Source organism: Pimephales promelas, chromosome 1 (assembly GCF_988280905.1).
Source record: "Pimephales promelas chromosome 1, fPimPro1.hap1.1, whole genome shotgun sequence".
Lineage (NCBI taxonomy): Eukaryota > Metazoa > Chordata > Actinopteri > Cypriniformes > Leuciscidae > Pimephales > Pimephales promelas.
Window position 1 is genome coordinate 21160770 of NC_142769.1, and position 16273 is coordinate 21177042.

The 16273-nt window shown below is 35.3% G+C and overlaps 1 protein-coding gene across 1 annotated transcript in view; it reads left to right on the top strand.

Annotated features, from left to right (window-relative positions):
• Window positions 1–16273, top strand: part of col4a5 (collagen type IV alpha 5 chain) — a 63429-nt gene that overhangs the window by 20578 nt on the left and 26578 nt on the right. The window contains exons 2-14 of the mRNA XM_039668825.2: window positions 2960–3019; window positions 8365–8454; window positions 8583–8627; window positions 8707–8751; window positions 12701–12763; window positions 12874–12927; window positions 13035–13061; window positions 13173–13253; window positions 15156–15218; window positions 15393–15428; window positions 15529–15570; window positions 15650–15742; window positions 15915–15968. Of these exons, the coding sequence (XP_039524759.2) occupies window positions 2960–3019; window positions 8365–8454; window positions 8583–8627; window positions 8707–8751; window positions 12701–12763; window positions 12874–12927; window positions 13035–13061; window positions 13173–13253; window positions 15156–15218; window positions 15393–15428; window positions 15529–15570; window positions 15650–15742; window positions 15915–15968 (753 nt within the window). The remainder of the gene's footprint in view (window positions 1–2959; window positions 3020–8364; window positions 8455–8582; window positions 8628–8706; window positions 8752–12700; window positions 12764–12873; window positions 12928–13034; window positions 13062–13172; window positions 13254–15155; window positions 15219–15392; window positions 15429–15528; window positions 15571–15649; window positions 15743–15914; window positions 15969–16273) is intronic.

Consider the following 16273-nt stretch of genomic DNA (forward strand, 5'->3'; position numbering starts at 1 on the left):
GAATATACTTATAATTAATTAGCTTTATATAAAAGAGTAAAATGAACTGTCACTTATGCTGATGGATCTATCAATACATTCTTTTTTGTCATTGTGAAGATGTTTGTGAGTATTTGACATTGAAAAATGAAAAATCATTATTTACTCACCTTCAAGTTGTTCCAAACCTGTATAAATTTAGTTATTTTGAAGAACCCTGTCTGGATTATATTCTGGTTGGTGACAGAGCTCTGATATTCCCAGTTTATCCTGTGTTTATGTTTAGTCTGGTTCATTGTGAGCATTGTTCATGGCTTGTCTTGTATTCATTGTGCCATATGCTCTCCTGTCAATTGTCTAGCTCCTCCTATCTTGTTTCTTGTTAATTAATTAATCTTTCCCACCTGCCTTGTTCATTACCCTCCTTTGTTTGTTCCCTATTTAGTCTCCCTTTGTTGCAGTCCCTTAATAAACATCCTTATTTCTGCACTTGTATTCACCTTTGACCATTCCGTGACAAAATCAAAGGGGTCCATCTTCTGTTTGGTTACCCATATTCTTTAAAATATCTTCTTTTGTGTTTAATGGAAGAAAGAAATTACAGGTTTGGCTCAAGTAAATGACAGAATTTTCCTTTTTGGGTTAACTATCCCTTTAAATGTACATGTAATGTGACTTGTTATATCAAAAATGTATTTTAAACAGGATTTTATTTACACTTTCCGTCATACATTCCTATACACATCCATATACCTAAAGTCTTGAAGTTCATTGATACTGGAAATGATGTGTCAACTGCCCTCAAGTATGAGGTGCATTGAACATTCAGTGCTCACAGATCATCTCCTCCTTTAATTCAAAGGGCTGTTTTTCAATAGCAGAATGTCTGAGTCAAATAGGTGTGCTTGTTCCAATTGGTCTCTGTCTGCTTTTTCTGCAGGTCTTGAGATGCTCTGCCAAAAGTTGAATCTTTTAATAAGGCCCTGTTCAATTTCCATTGGGTGTACTTTTGAGTCTGATTTGACTTTGATTTAGCTATATTGTGTTTTTTATCATGATTCAGGGATGTGTTGATCTAAAATATTGAGGTCTCTTTAGTGTACATATTCAGCTGGTTGCTTTATAGTGTGAAGCGTGTGTACTTCTCAGAGCAGTGATCTCATTCTAATACGCTGATTTGGTGCACAAGAAACATTTCTTATTATTATCAATGTTGAAAACGGTTTAAAGTTTTGTGCAAACTGTGATCCATTATTTTCAAGATTTTTTGATGAATAGAAAGTTCAAAAGAGCATCATTTATTTGAAACAGAAATCTTTTGTAACATTATTAATGTCTTTTTACTTTCACTTTGATCAGTTGAATTCATCCTTGTCAAATAAAAGTATTGCAATTTCAAAAGCTTAACATTTAAGGATGATCATTTAATTTCTAATGTTCCTGTTTGGTATACTTGTTTGAAGAGTTAGTGGTTGTTTCTAGAGAAAGCATATAGCGCCATCTAGTGTTTGTATGAAAAATACCTATGTGTCTTTTATAGCACAAAAAGAAAGCAACTACAATATACAATCAATTAATAGCTGTTTATTAACATTATCATTTAGTCTGATTTATCAACAGTGGATATCACTCATAAAGCTGTAGACATGTGTTGTACTTATTTTCCATTTTGTAATGAGTCTTCTGCACTCTTGAAATTTTTTCCAACATTAAAGGACATAAAGTAATATTACATTTGATTAATGTTTAAAATAATGTTCACTATTATATTGATTGCATAATAAAAGCTATTGCTGTGTCTACACCACTAGGTGGAAGAATGTTACGCAAATTCCAGTTAACACTATTGCCTCTTTTCTAACCCTGTCAGTATAATAGAAAATGAAATGTACTTATTGCAGATTTACGGTATTCACACATATTCTATTTTCAGTGAAATGGTATTTTCCTGTGATGGCTGTAGTCACTTGGTATTGTGGTTTGCATCTGTTTGATAACATTTGTGGAAGCTTCATTATTTGTATCAGGATTGTTGACTTTACTGATCACTGAGTTGTGAAACTTCATTTAAATAGATTATGAAGATGCTCTTGAACAAAGAACTAATTAATGACACTGAAGTGGATTTTATAGCTAATGATCATTTCAAAAGTTTGGAATATTTCAAAAATTGTTTTATATTTTTGAAATAAGCATCCTATGTTCACCAAGCCTGCATTTATTTGATCAAATTATTAATAGTGTTCTTCTTCTTATTATTGAACAGTTGTGCTGCTTAATAATTTGTTGAAACCGCGATACATGTTTTTTCAGGATTCTCTGATGAAAAGAAAGTTAAAGAGAACAGCATTTATTTGAAATAGAAATATTTTATTACATTATAACTTTTGATCTATTTAATTCACCCTTGCTGAATACAAGTACTACCGACCACAAACTTTTGAATGGTAGTGTATCCACATTGATAAAAGAGAAGAGTTCAGATGCAAAAGCCTCTAAATGCCATTTGAAATTTTCTTCTTTAATGATGATTTTTATGAAACTTGTATATTTAAGTTCAGTAATTTCACTTAAATAACAATTAATAGGTAATTATCATTGCCATTTAAGTGAAATTACTGAACTTAAATATACAAGTTTGATAAAAATCATCATTAAAGAAGAAAATTTCAAATGGCATTTAGAGGCTTTTGCATCTGAACTCTTTATATGTTTCTCAAGCAGCAAATCAGCATAGAATGATTTCTGAAGGATCACGTGACACTGAAGACTGGAGTACTGATGCTGAAAATTCACAGTATTACTACATTTTTAAATATGGTTTTATAGGATTTTTTTTATCAAATAATTGTGGCCTTGGTGAGCATAAGAGAATTCTTGAGTAAAAATATTTACATTTTTACTAACCTTTCCCTGGTAGTATATGTCTCCAAAATATGTGGTTACGATGATATGAATAATTGTGTTTTTTTGTCTTCAGGCGTGTCATGGCTGTGGGACTGCATCGAAGTGTGACTGCAGTGGGGTGAAAGGGGAGAAGGTGAGTGTTTATCCACAAACAAACCTCCGCATATAAAAGCTGCGTTCCATTCGACATGGTCTCTACCAAGGTTATTATAGTTTTGCATTTTTCATTAGTTTTTATTTTTATTTCGTTTTGAATTTTTGTTTTCAAATTCAGTTTAGTTTTAATTAGTTTTAAAAGTGGGTTTGCTAGTTTAGTTTAGTTTCTATTTTTTGAAAATGCTTAGTTTTAGTTTAGTTTTTATTAGTTTTAGTGTTAGTTTTAGTCTTTTTTTTTTTGTAGTTTGGGTTATTTGTCAGGGGCAAGGTTGAAAAAGGTCAGAAAAAGAATTGTGTAATAATAACTCAACAAAAACATCATACAATTTTAGAAATATCTATTCAACATTAAAACCAGTACATAAAATGAAGCCTACAATGTGAAAATCCTTTACCGTAACAATCTAGATATCTTCTATAAAAAATCCCACAGCTTTACAATTTCCACACCTTATACTAAATTTACCCTATACAACACTAATCTGGACTGAAGCAGCAAACAGTCAGTGTAAGAGTAAAATAATGACATAACATTATTTAATATTTGAATCACAGCTTATAGAGTTTTGACACCGACAACCAAGCAGCAAGGCTGCAACCAGGGTCTGAAAACTAGTGAGGTAATAATGGTTAATAATTACCTCACAATAATTAGTAATATAATAATGGTTAGGCTATTGGACCCACATTTCCCCATGGACATGAAGGGATTTTTTAAAGGAATTTACCATATATATATATATATATATATATATATATATATATATATATATATATATATATATATATATATATTAACTATTAAATGGCACTTTCTGGAGAGTTTTGTGCAAAGAAACAGAATAAAAGTAGGTCTAAATAAATTGCTAGTTGAATAGATTGCTAGTTGAGAAACACTACTTTAATTATTGCATTTATGATGACTATGTGAAACATTACCAAAGCATGAGCTGTCTTCCAGCTGGCCAGTAAGGTTATTTTGGCAAATTTTATTCTGTAACATACAGATCTGTATTATGCTATTGTTTTTACAGATAATCACAATGATCATTGCGTTTGGTGTGGTTGCCTTATGCAATTGCAGTTTGTCTATAAGCTTTTTTTATTAACGCAGACAGTAAAATGTTGCCAGATATTGCTACGAAAAACAAGCAAATAATATAATAACAATTCGAAATTACTTCAAAGCTTGTGTTTTGGAAATAAGATTAATATATCACTAACACTAACATGCAACTTTCCACTATAATAACTTCCTAAAGTGTCACAAAAAAATCCGAAAAACAGGCCCAGGAGATTACCGCACCATTCGATTAGGTGGATCTGGCAACACAGAGGCTACACTAGCGCCCTCATTCACAATGCGTTCTCAAGCCCCCTTCACTGCGCTAGCTTCTCGCTGCAACATGAATTGCAAACTCACAGGTGGTCTAAACATGGCTAATTAATCATTCACATAATCATTCAATCATGCCATTCCATTTTTGAATGTAAAAAAAATGGCAGAGGTCCGGACTGGTTAGCCACGGCCATGCCCAATGCCCAGCAGCATTTTACCTCAAAATTGCAACAGTAACAAAGTCAGTAACTTTCTAACGAAGGCTCAATCGCTTCTCGGGTTGACATTAACACACTTACAGAATTGTATTAAGAATTTATTCTTAGAACTTAACATATTTTTACACCACCTTTTAATGTGTGATTGTGTAAAATGTTCATCATGAGATACCAACCTTTCGCGAACTTGCTTTTAACATTGATCGAACCCTCGTTTTCATAGAGACGCGGTGTGCATTGCACGGAGGGGAGGGGCTGTGTGTGTGCGTGCATTTGAGAGAGAGACGGAGGGAGAGAGCGTTACAGGGAAATGAAATGCAACGAATACACTGCGTGTTTTAAATAGTGTTAAAGACGAAAACTAAGGACATTTGCTCTATAATTTTATTTTATTTTAGTTAGTTTTGCAAACACACATTACAGTTTTAGTTAGTTATAGTTTTTTTGTAATGGCTCGTTTTTATTTTTATTTCAGTTAACGACAATGTTTTTTCCCATCTAGTTTTCGTTTTTTCGTTAGTTTTCGTTAACGATTATAACCTTGGTCTCTACACAGTGGTCATTGCTCCCTAGTCACTGAGGATGGGACATCTGTTGAAGTTCACTTCACTTGATAAAATGTGTTCATTCGGAACACCGTGCAACATCATCATCACATTCAGACAAAAAAATGGAGTCACGCACATATTAGAGAAGTTTGTGGAATGATGACATAATATATTTCTTTAAATAAATATAATAACATTTACCATAATGTACAGTACACCCATGTGCAGGCTGCCTATGTGAATGTTTATACAAATGTTTTATTAATTAATATAAATTGTCAAAGTTGGAAACACTAAATGGAATGATAAATGTCTATTGTGATGTCTAGTATGAAAATAACTAACTTTTCATTAGATTTTACTGTAATCATGATAGTTGCACTGTTCTGCGTACACAAACTACACCTGGACTAAATAAACTCAATAAAACTGCTGGAGCCTCTAATAATTTGAACTGATTTGATATGATTTCCCCCTATTCCATATGCCTTTCACAGTGCCTTTTAACTGAACATGTACACAATCCCTTTGGATTAGAATCTCAGCATTTATGGCCGAATGGAACGCACCTTTTAGACTGATGTCCGTAGGCTCATATAAATGTGTTAATGCATGTATGTTGTACTAGCCTTTTCAGTAGGCCTAGGTATATTCTTGAGCTGCACGATTAATCATTAAAAGATCTCGATCTCAATTCAAACACCTACACATGCTTATTCATAAATGACATTGATTCGGCTGTCTATTAAATCTTTGACAAAATCATACCAGAAAATTCTAATTCTTTTCAAAGAAAGATTTAAAGTCTTTATTCAAAGTCTTTTTACAAACACACAGTATCATTATTTCTGTTAACTAAAAGTTCAGATGTTGTTCAGATATAAACGCTGATGTCTACGGTGGCTATCAAAATCACTTTTTAACTCTTTCACCGCCAAACACTGAATTTCCGTATCTGTGTTTTAGCTGGTATGAGGTAGGGGGCGCTATTATGCATCTTCTGAAAGAGGACTGCATCTCCATGCGAAGACGATACATTTGTCATTGAATCATTCATTTAGTAGATTTGTTCAAAAACGCTGACTCTTCCATTAAAGGTATAGTGGAGGATCTTTACGAATTTTAGAGAAGACCCGCCCTCTCCAATTTTTAAAAAAAAAATGCACATGGACAAACACAATACTCTTGCTCCCGAGAGGGAACGTCTTACGCCTTACACAATTATGTTGCAAATTATAAACTAACTCAAAAACATTCATAAAAAAGACAACATGTCAAATGCCCTTCCGTGTTTTATTTACTTATTATACTGATCGATTGAGTGACCGAGGACTCAAGACATGGTATGTGCAACCCTGTATCACACGAAATACGTTCTGAGGAAACTATTTTGCAAATCGCAATTACGTTACATGGCAACATATAAGCAGTGCTATTACGTTGGTCCTTAACCTAATATGTCTCATTGTTAATAATAAGTTATTTTTATACATAGTTGCATATGGAATGGAGAAGTAGCTTGTTGCATTTGTGTAATAATAAACACACAAGGTTTTAGAATATGAACACACAAGGTTTTAGAATATTTCAGGGTGATACCATTTATCATTTGGTCAAAAGGCTACTTTAGACAAATTGAGATGTTTACCGTGTCTATGCGGTGCATGACTTGGGCTAGCATTGCTAAGTAGCTTGCATTAACTTTTACTAGTGATTTTAAATGGATTTCTCCAAATAGCATGACAAACTTTACCTGTCTAGTAGAATCTTCGCGACTGCGGCATCAGTGAGAAGCCCAAACTGTGCTTTTAGCGCACGCCAGCATGTGATATTCACCCAAAATCTCTCTGGTCTTGTTTCTATATTCTGTGGCCTTTCTCTTCTTATCATACACTTCGTATACATTTTTTTCTCTTTCGACCCTCAGCCATTTTCAAAGGAATGGCTGAAACCGCAACTCCGACATAATACACCTGAAAGTGAAAACTACATAGTGATGAGCACGTACGACGGCCTTACGTAAACATATCACCAGAATGATTGACACTTAGGTGGACCAATAGTATAGACTACCCACCCGGAAAAAGAAAATCCTCCGCTATACCTTTAATGAAACTAGCAAAATATTTGAGCCATTGAATCATTCATTCAAACCGATATTTTTAAATAATTATTTCAAATTAATTAAATATTTTTAAAAAGACCTGGGTTTCCCCATACTACCTTGCCGCAGCATGATTTTATTCACGCTACTTGGTAGTCTATTTTCTGTCGCTCTACATACGTCATCTGGTATATGGCGCATTTGATAGACATTCTTAGCACCCAATAAACGGCTCTCTGGGCATTCATAAACCACGCCTCAAATACGAGAAAATGAACATGTGTTTCCCAGACCCAAGTCTCAATGAGTCTAGTCTGGTCTGACGTTAGCCAGGCTAGCAGCAATTAACCTTTTGTTAGAACCTCTTGTAAATTTCATGTTTTTTTTTTTAAATTGTATGTTCAGAATCGTGAGAGAATTGTTATCTCTATTTGAAACCAAAAATTGGGATTCTCAATTTATCCAGAATCGTGCAGCTCTACTAGAATCATTTGTCAAAATGAAGTGAACATGAACTCAACATAAGCCTGACTCTTTTCATTTTAATCTGTGCCTCCAGAAGTGCTCCACTGGGTAATGTATCACTTTATGCTCAGCTGTTAGTGGTTTTGAAGACTTTAGTTTACACGACACCGGTTTCAACTAACAACAGAAAACTTTTCATGTGTTTTGGCCGTTCACAACACCGTTATTGTTTCTGTGTGAACCACAAAAACGCAAATTTGTGAAATGGTCAATTTCATACATACAGTATTACATGTTCAGTCTATAGGGGCGAAGTGTTTCTTTGCAAAGTGACATCGCCAACTACTGACCTGACATGTATAATACAGCGTTTTTAGTCGTTTCCGCAGATTCATGTAAACGGGGATCGTTTTGACTCTATTGTCGTGTGTTCGCGAAAAACGCGATTGAAAAACTTTTCCCTTTTTAGTGCATCGTTGTTGTGTAAACATGCCCTTAGACACTAGTCTGATTGGATCTCTTTAATGTTTACAATATAAATGTATGTTTTATGCATTATGTTTCATTTTCTTTTAATTGATGTGAACTTCTCTGTACATCCTTAATCACTTTGGTCTCTTTTATGTTGTTCTTTAACTCTAATGACAGGGTGATCGAGGGTTTCCAGGTTTATCAGGCCAGCCAGGTGTTCCAGGTTTCCCTGGACCAGAGGGGCCGATTGGACCTCGTGGAGATAAGGTCAGTGGTCAGGCCATTATGATACTATATTCATATAATTATATACATAATAATTGCTGTTCAACCAGAATCTGTTACTGATCAGCTACTATTGCTTCTATTAAGACTGGACTTTCTTTCTTTCACAGGGCGATGATGGACCTTCAGGGCCAGTGGGGACCAAAGGAATAAGAGTGAGAGTTTCTCAGTAACAGCCTCTGGCTCTTAATGGATCCACAGTTATCAGCAAATACCGACTGTGTTTTTTTGCAGGGACCTCCTGGATTGCCGGGCTTCCCAGGAACACCAGGAATACCAGTGAGTGAATCAATGAGGGCTTTCTTAAATAAATCAGCTTATTTGGCCATAAGAAGTTATTCATAAAATCCAAATTTAAAATAGTTGACAGTGAAGTTTATTGACTATTTTAATGTGCACCGTGGTGTAGATAAAATCGTCAAATTATGTCTCTGTTGTGACATAGTTTGCAAAAAAAAACCTCATTGCTATGGAATAAACTAGTTTGAAAAATGAGACCACACACCTTTTGCTCTTTGAAAAAGTGTACAACCCACATTTTTCAAGTAAGTCAAAACTTACTAAATGCTTTAAAATTAATGTGGCATGTATTTACATTTGGCAAAACAGTTTGTCCAACCGCAAAGACCAATTTTGCCATTATTAAACCAGAATACATCAGAAAGTGAGTATGTCTGTTTTGTTAAACATCTGGGCCAGTTTTCATAAAGAATCTTAAAGGAGTAGTTCACTTTTAAAAAAACTTTTGCTGATAATTTACTCACCCCCATGTCATCCAAGATGTCCATGTCTTTCTTTCTTCAGTCGAAAAGAAATTAAAGTTTTTGATGAAAAAAAAAAAAACATTCCAGGATTTTTCTCCATATAATGCACTTTACTGGTCACCAAATGGTTCAAGGTCCAAAAGACACTTTCAGTGCAAACTGCAAACTGTTCAAAGGGCTTTAAACGATTCCAGACGATGAATAAGGGTCTTATCAAGCGAAATGAACGCTCATTTAATAAATAAATAACAAAGTTTAAGTTTTATAAGCTCAAATGGTCGCCTTGCTCTGTTCTGTGATGCACGTTCGTGACTCTCCTGTTCGAACTCGTTCATCAAAATGAACAAATCTTTTTTCGAGTCATTTGGTTCATTCAACGAACGAAATGAACGAATTGACTCGGGAAAAGATTCATTCATTTTGATGAACGAGTTCGAACAGGAGAGTCACGTGCATCACGGAACAGAGCAAGGCGAGCATTTGAGCTTATAAAACTTAAACTTTTTTATTTATTTTTAAATGGCCGATCGTTTCGCTTGATAAGACCCTTATTCATCGTCTGGAATCGTTTAAAGCCCTTTGAACAGTTTGCAGTTTGCACAGAAACTGTCTTTTGGACCTTGAACCGTTTAGTTCCCAGTAAAGTGCATTATATGGAGAAAAATGCTGGAATGTTTTCATCAAAAACCTTAATTTCTTTTCGACTGAAGAAAGAACGACATGGACATCTTGGATGACATGGGGGTGAGTAAATTATCAGCAAAAGTTTTTTTTTTTTTTTTTTAAGTGAACTACTCCTTTAATGCAAAGAGTAGCTCCTATTGTCAAAATTCTAAGAAAATTCTTAGAAATGTGGGCGTTTACTCTTAAAATTAAAGAAAAAATCCTGCTAAAGAAAAAAGTAATTCAGAAAGTATCTTAACCCTTAAAAGAGGTCTTAAGGTCAAAATTGTTAGGAGTACGGATGAGGACTTTTAAGAGGCTTAAGAGTTTCTTTAGCAGAGGAGACAATGGCAGAACGATGAAGAGGGAAAAGAAATGTGATGCAGACAATGACAGTGAGTTAATAAGACGCTATAGATGAGATTGTGCAGGGATCATGTTTGTGACTACCCTGGCAAGCCAGACCTACATCAAGATGTTCGGTCTGGGAACTCTCAATTGGTATACCTCAATCCGAAGGGCGGGATAAAAGGTTGTCTTTCAATATCCCTCTGCACGCCATAGGATATAGCGCTAACCAACCAGAGCAACGAACGGCTGTGGCTGAGTGAGTCCCATGCGTTTTCCCACCAGTGGAGCTATTGATATATTCAACTTTTGCCGCATACGGTCGTCAAAACTCCGAACACATCTTCCTTTTTTAAGAATGACTTAAGTGACGTTCTCTTAACTCCAAGTCATCCAGAGTCGCGGCCAAAGCCGAATCGAAAGACCGCTGTTCGCCAGCAGCATCTTGTTTGTTTTCAAGTATCAGGGAAATCACCTATGGAAATCACGGCACAGAACCGTCACAACTCTGCCGTCATTGTGTTAAGTCCGCCCACCAACTCTATACATGATGTGATTGGCCTGACCAGAGTTTGGTTTTTCCAGCTAAAACGTCTATGGAGAGTTGCTAGACCACACTAGCTGCAAAATCATTTTTGCTACCGCTAGGGTGCGTCTAGAATTCCAGGCTAGTTTGTGACTGATCTTATTAGAGACACGCTAATATCTCAGACACAGTGCAGTAACGCCATAACCAATGCCAGAAATGAAAGTAGTCACTACATTAAGATATTTGACAAATGGGAAAGTGCAATAAAGCAGCAGTGATTTGGGTCTGTCACAACCTTCTGTAAGCAGTGATCACACAAACAATTACAGCACTTTCAAAACCTCTTATTGTGTCACAGTTCATTATAGTTTCCACTGGACATTCCCACCTTGCAGTCTCAAAAAACTGCAGTTATCAATATAGCAGGCTTCCCTGGTGCGCACAAGCAGGGGAATGAACCGTTAATAATTTGCGCTATAAGCTCCCACGCCTGCTGTGGCACCCGGCCCGAATTCTCCTTTAATGATGGCCTAGTGTTCATCCACTAATTGGGCTAACAGTACAGTACTTCTGTCCAGTCGGGCTTTCTCGTCTTTCTTGTTTTTTAATCCATGTTTGCTATATATATACTGTATATTTTTTTCCTTTTTGGACAACCAACCAATCACAGTCTTCAAAAGACACCTCCTCCTCAATAAGATGAAAGTTTATGTCTTTTCCTTAGTTGCTCTCAGATCGGTCCCGAGTCGCTCTTAAGCTAAGACTCCTACGTAAAAGTTTTTAAGCTAAATTAAGAGTTTTCTGAGAGGATTCTTAGAATCTTTATGAATACGGGCCCAGATTTTAACTTATATTGTAATAATTTAGATTTTACTTTATATACAATATATTATTCTGCACTGAATATATAGCAGACAGATGTATATGTTTTCATATTTTTGTAACTTTTAGTTTGCACATTGTTTGGTGGGAAACATTTGACAGGATGTGGAATAAAATGTTAGGATTTTTTTTTCTTTTTTCTGTCCGATTAATTGATTATGAAAACACTTGTTAGTTGCAGCCCTAGACAGACATACAGTAGACATACTGTACTCACCATTCAGTTTGTGATCAGCCTGGGATCAGTTTGATTTTATTTAATGTTTTTTAAAAACAGGTATTTTATGCTCATCAAGGCTTCATATATTTGATTAAAGATTACAGTAAAACCAGTAACATTGTGAAATATCATTACAATTTAAAACATAATTTTGATCACGTGATCCTTCAGAAATCAATCCAATATGCTGACTTGGTGCTCTAGAAACATTTCTTATTATCAATTATGAAATCAAAGATTTATTTATTAATTTAAAAAAAAAATTGTGGAAACCATAGCTACTTTTTTCAGGATTCTTTAATGAATCGAAAGTTTGAAAGAACAGCATTTATTTGATATAGAAATCTGGTAGCATTTTATTTTACAGTCCTGTTAACCATGAACATACTACGGTATGTATGTAATTGCAATAACTGGGTAATACCTAGGTACTAATTCTGAACCTACCCCTAAACCTAATCTTAACCCATGTACCTTAAATAACCAAGTACTTTCTTAGGTAATTACACTGTAAGTACATGCATGTGCACGTACTGGAAAATAAAGTACAACCAGAAATGTTTTTTAGCAATGTAAAAATCTTTACTTTGATTTATTTAGTGCATCCTTGTTGAATAAAAGTATTATCTAAAAAAAAATCTTTTTGCCCTGAAACTTTTGAACCATGTGTGGTAAACGGGCTGTATTCTTTTAACACTGTCTCTGAAATGATCTAACTTGATATACAGTAAGTGTGTCAATCTGCTGTCGTCTGTCTACTTCTTGCCTCGCATTCTAAATGTTAATAGTTATAAGATTGCATGTGCTGTTTTTGACTGACAGGGTCTTCCAGGACAGGATGGTGGACCTGGCCCCAAAGGAATTCCAGGCTGTAACGGAACTAAAGTATGAAACACTACAAACAACAAGCCTTCATAAGTTTACGGACAGATGGGATGGTTAAAACTTAAAAAATAGCAAACAAATATAAATAAACCTTTTATTTTTCTTTACAGGGTGAAAAAGGATTCCCAGGAAGTCCAGGCCTTCCAGGTTTAGAGGGTCGAATAGTAAGTATTGCTTTGTCACATTTTAAATTTGCAAGTATCATGCACTCACTCACAGAAGTATTTAACTCATTATTCTCTTAATAATGAATACTTCCTTGTCTCCACAGGGTCCAACAGGTCCTATAGGACAAAAGGCAATTATTTCATTCCATAATGCACATGCACTTTTTTCTTCACTGTAGTGGCACACATATTAGGATATGTGTGAAATTATGTTTATAAATGCCTTCTCTTTTCTCCTGTAGGGGGAGCCTGGGGAAGTCATAGATGTAAATAGAATTTCAGAAAATGGTGATCCTGGCTTTGATGGCACACCAGGCTCAAGGGTGAGCATTTACAGATTAATCAGTAACAGAACAAGAATTTTTCCAGATTACAGTAAAACACATGTTCCCCTGAGTTTGGGGCAAAACTTTGAAATTAAAGCATAATTTGACCCAATGGGAATTCACTCATAGTGTATTTTACTGTGTAAATTAGAATCGTTCATATCAATATACAGTGTTGTAGTACTCGAGACTCGGACTCGGGCTCGATACCATATTTTAATGGTCTTGGTCTTGTCATGGACTCGTGTCCATTTGGACTCGGAATTGACTCGTACTCGAACATTTTTTTTTTAGGACTCGGAATTATTCCCAAGTCCACTCGAGTTCAAATATTCAAATAAACTCGAATTAAAAATATTTTTCATGATTATTAATGTATGTTAATAAAATATTTCTTTAAATTGATTGACACGCCCAGTGATTGGTGATTTTCTAGTGCGCAACTGCGCATGACAAATTGTAATAAAATTACTTTTAACACCACCTACTATGTGGCCATTTTACCCTAAACTGATCATATTTTTTAAACTCTAAGTAAATTCAGTAAAAAAAAAAAAAAAAAAAGGATTTCTCTAAGTAAATAAAAGTAAATTAGGTAATCAACCCTCACTGGTCTCGGACTCGACCGTCTCTGGTCTCGGACTCGACTCGGACACGACTCTCTCTGGTCTCGGTGTCGACTCGGACTCAAGTGAGGTGGTCTCGACTACAACACTGTCAATATACGATTGTCACGTTAACAGCACTTAATCACACATTTTTATCTGTTCTAAATGTTAAACTAATAAATGAATACTTTTCGAGTTTGTAATACTCTAATCAACATGGGCATGAAAAATATGGACGCTTTATGCAAATGTATGTTTATTATTAGTGAAACCATACTCAGTATATAGCCATGAAGACATATAGGAGGGGGGTGGGGATAGATGATGATCAGCTGATAGACCGATGCGCTGATACGGCTTATCAAGAGGATATGAAATTTTCAATGAATGTGTTAAATTATTATTATTTTAATATTACAATTAATTTGCCCCGCAATAATTTTATAGCACATCCCCCCATAACGGACGAGCTTCGAGAAAAAAAAAAAGATTAGTTGGATTAGCTCACTCCTCATTTCAAAAACAACTTGTTTACGACGAATTACTTCTCTTCTAATTTTTCACTACTTATGGGCCACAAGAGAAATATTAATAAAATAAATGAAAACAGCTATATACCGTTATCAGCACTTTACAGTAGATTCAGCACCGTTAATTCAGTGTCAGATGTTTTTACTTTCACTTTCTTTAGTGAATAATTGACTGGGGCTTGTTTGCACATTTCTTGCGAATGTTTCCAATATTGTGAGAAAATTTCCTTTATCAACATTTGCTCGCAAAATGATGGACCAAAATGACATGCTGCGGTGATAACTTAATTCACATCGGTAATAAATGCAGACAACTTTTGTCTTGTCGAAAGAACCATCAGACATAAATTTTGTATTTGAATTTTCTGTTCAGAAGACCTTTTTCTTTCTCTGTTTCTGTTTGCTGCTGCATCCTTTACTATCTATGGCTGCATCTCCATTTCTCCAACTACCAGGCCACGGGTCCAACAGAAAATGTGCGCTGCATTAATCACGCGTTAATAATATTTGTGCCATTTAAATGAATTTGCGTTAATACATTATTAACCTCTTCATTTGGACAGCCCTAAAATAAATAAATACATTTTATTTCTCATTATTGTGACTTGATATGACACTTTCTTGGAATATAAAGTCACAAATTTATATATTTCATACTATACCAATACATGATAGAGATTTATTTGGATTTCTTGAATTGCCAATAAATAAATGTGAAATGACTCTAGTTCATACAGTAACCCTCTGGTTACCATATATAGGGGTTTCCCGGACCCCCAGGTCCTCAAGGTCCTCCTGGTCCTGCTGGTCCCAGAGGGTATGAGGTAAGACACTGATTGCCATGTCTATTTTTGTGCAGCTCTAAGCTTGTGTGATTTAAACTCCACCACACACATTTAAAATAAAGCTGTGAATGTATGTTACCCTTTATACTGTTGGCTCATTCAGATTTAGTATTTTGCAATGCTATAATTAATTTTATTTGTAAAATTTTTAAGGGGCGCCCAGGCCCTCCTGGTCCTCCAGGCCAGAAGGTAAGCCTGAAGTATGCATTTAAACAGTGTCAGGATTTAATTATCTCAGGTTTGCCAAAGTGCTATTGTGCTAATATGTTTTTTTTTTTTTTCCTTGAAGGGAAACATGGGACTGAACTTTCAAGGACCCAAAGGAGCGCAGGTACGCACATTGTGAAACAATATATACATCAGGTTTATTAACAGTTGGGTTTTTAATGTGCATATGTTTATGTGTGAAGGGAGAACGTGGATTACAAGGACCTCCTGGACCACCAGGACAGGTTGGCGAAGTATCAGGCCTCCCTGATACAGTCATACAACAAGGAGAAAAGGTACCTTTTATTTATTTATTTACTCCTATTTTATCATATCAATATAAATGATATATTCTTATTTTATATAGTACAATGTTCTTGAGTTACATTGCTTGATAGCAAGACCCATCAAACGTTTGTATATACTGTATGTGTTTTGATTAATGCTTGGTTGTTTGTCTTTTAATAGGGTGATGTCGGCCCACCTGGAGATCCTGGTTACCCAGGCCTTCCTGGCCCCCCTGTATGTATCTTTCGTTTTGTTTCTTTTCATTCTATTCCACACTAGAGTCATCAAACCCGTACTATCGTTACCAGTCCTTACAAAAAAAGTTGGCAGTACCTGCAGTACTGGTATGACCAATTATCTGGTACATATGTTCGGTACTTGCTGTCACACGCTGCATTAAAACGCTCTCGTTCGTGTTTGTTTGAGTGCTCTCTGAGCATCAAATGTTTCTATTTACAGCATGTTTTTACAAGCACTGTGGCCAATCATAATCATATCTGTTGAGCATGTGAATGCAGTGGTGTAGTCTACATGATAAG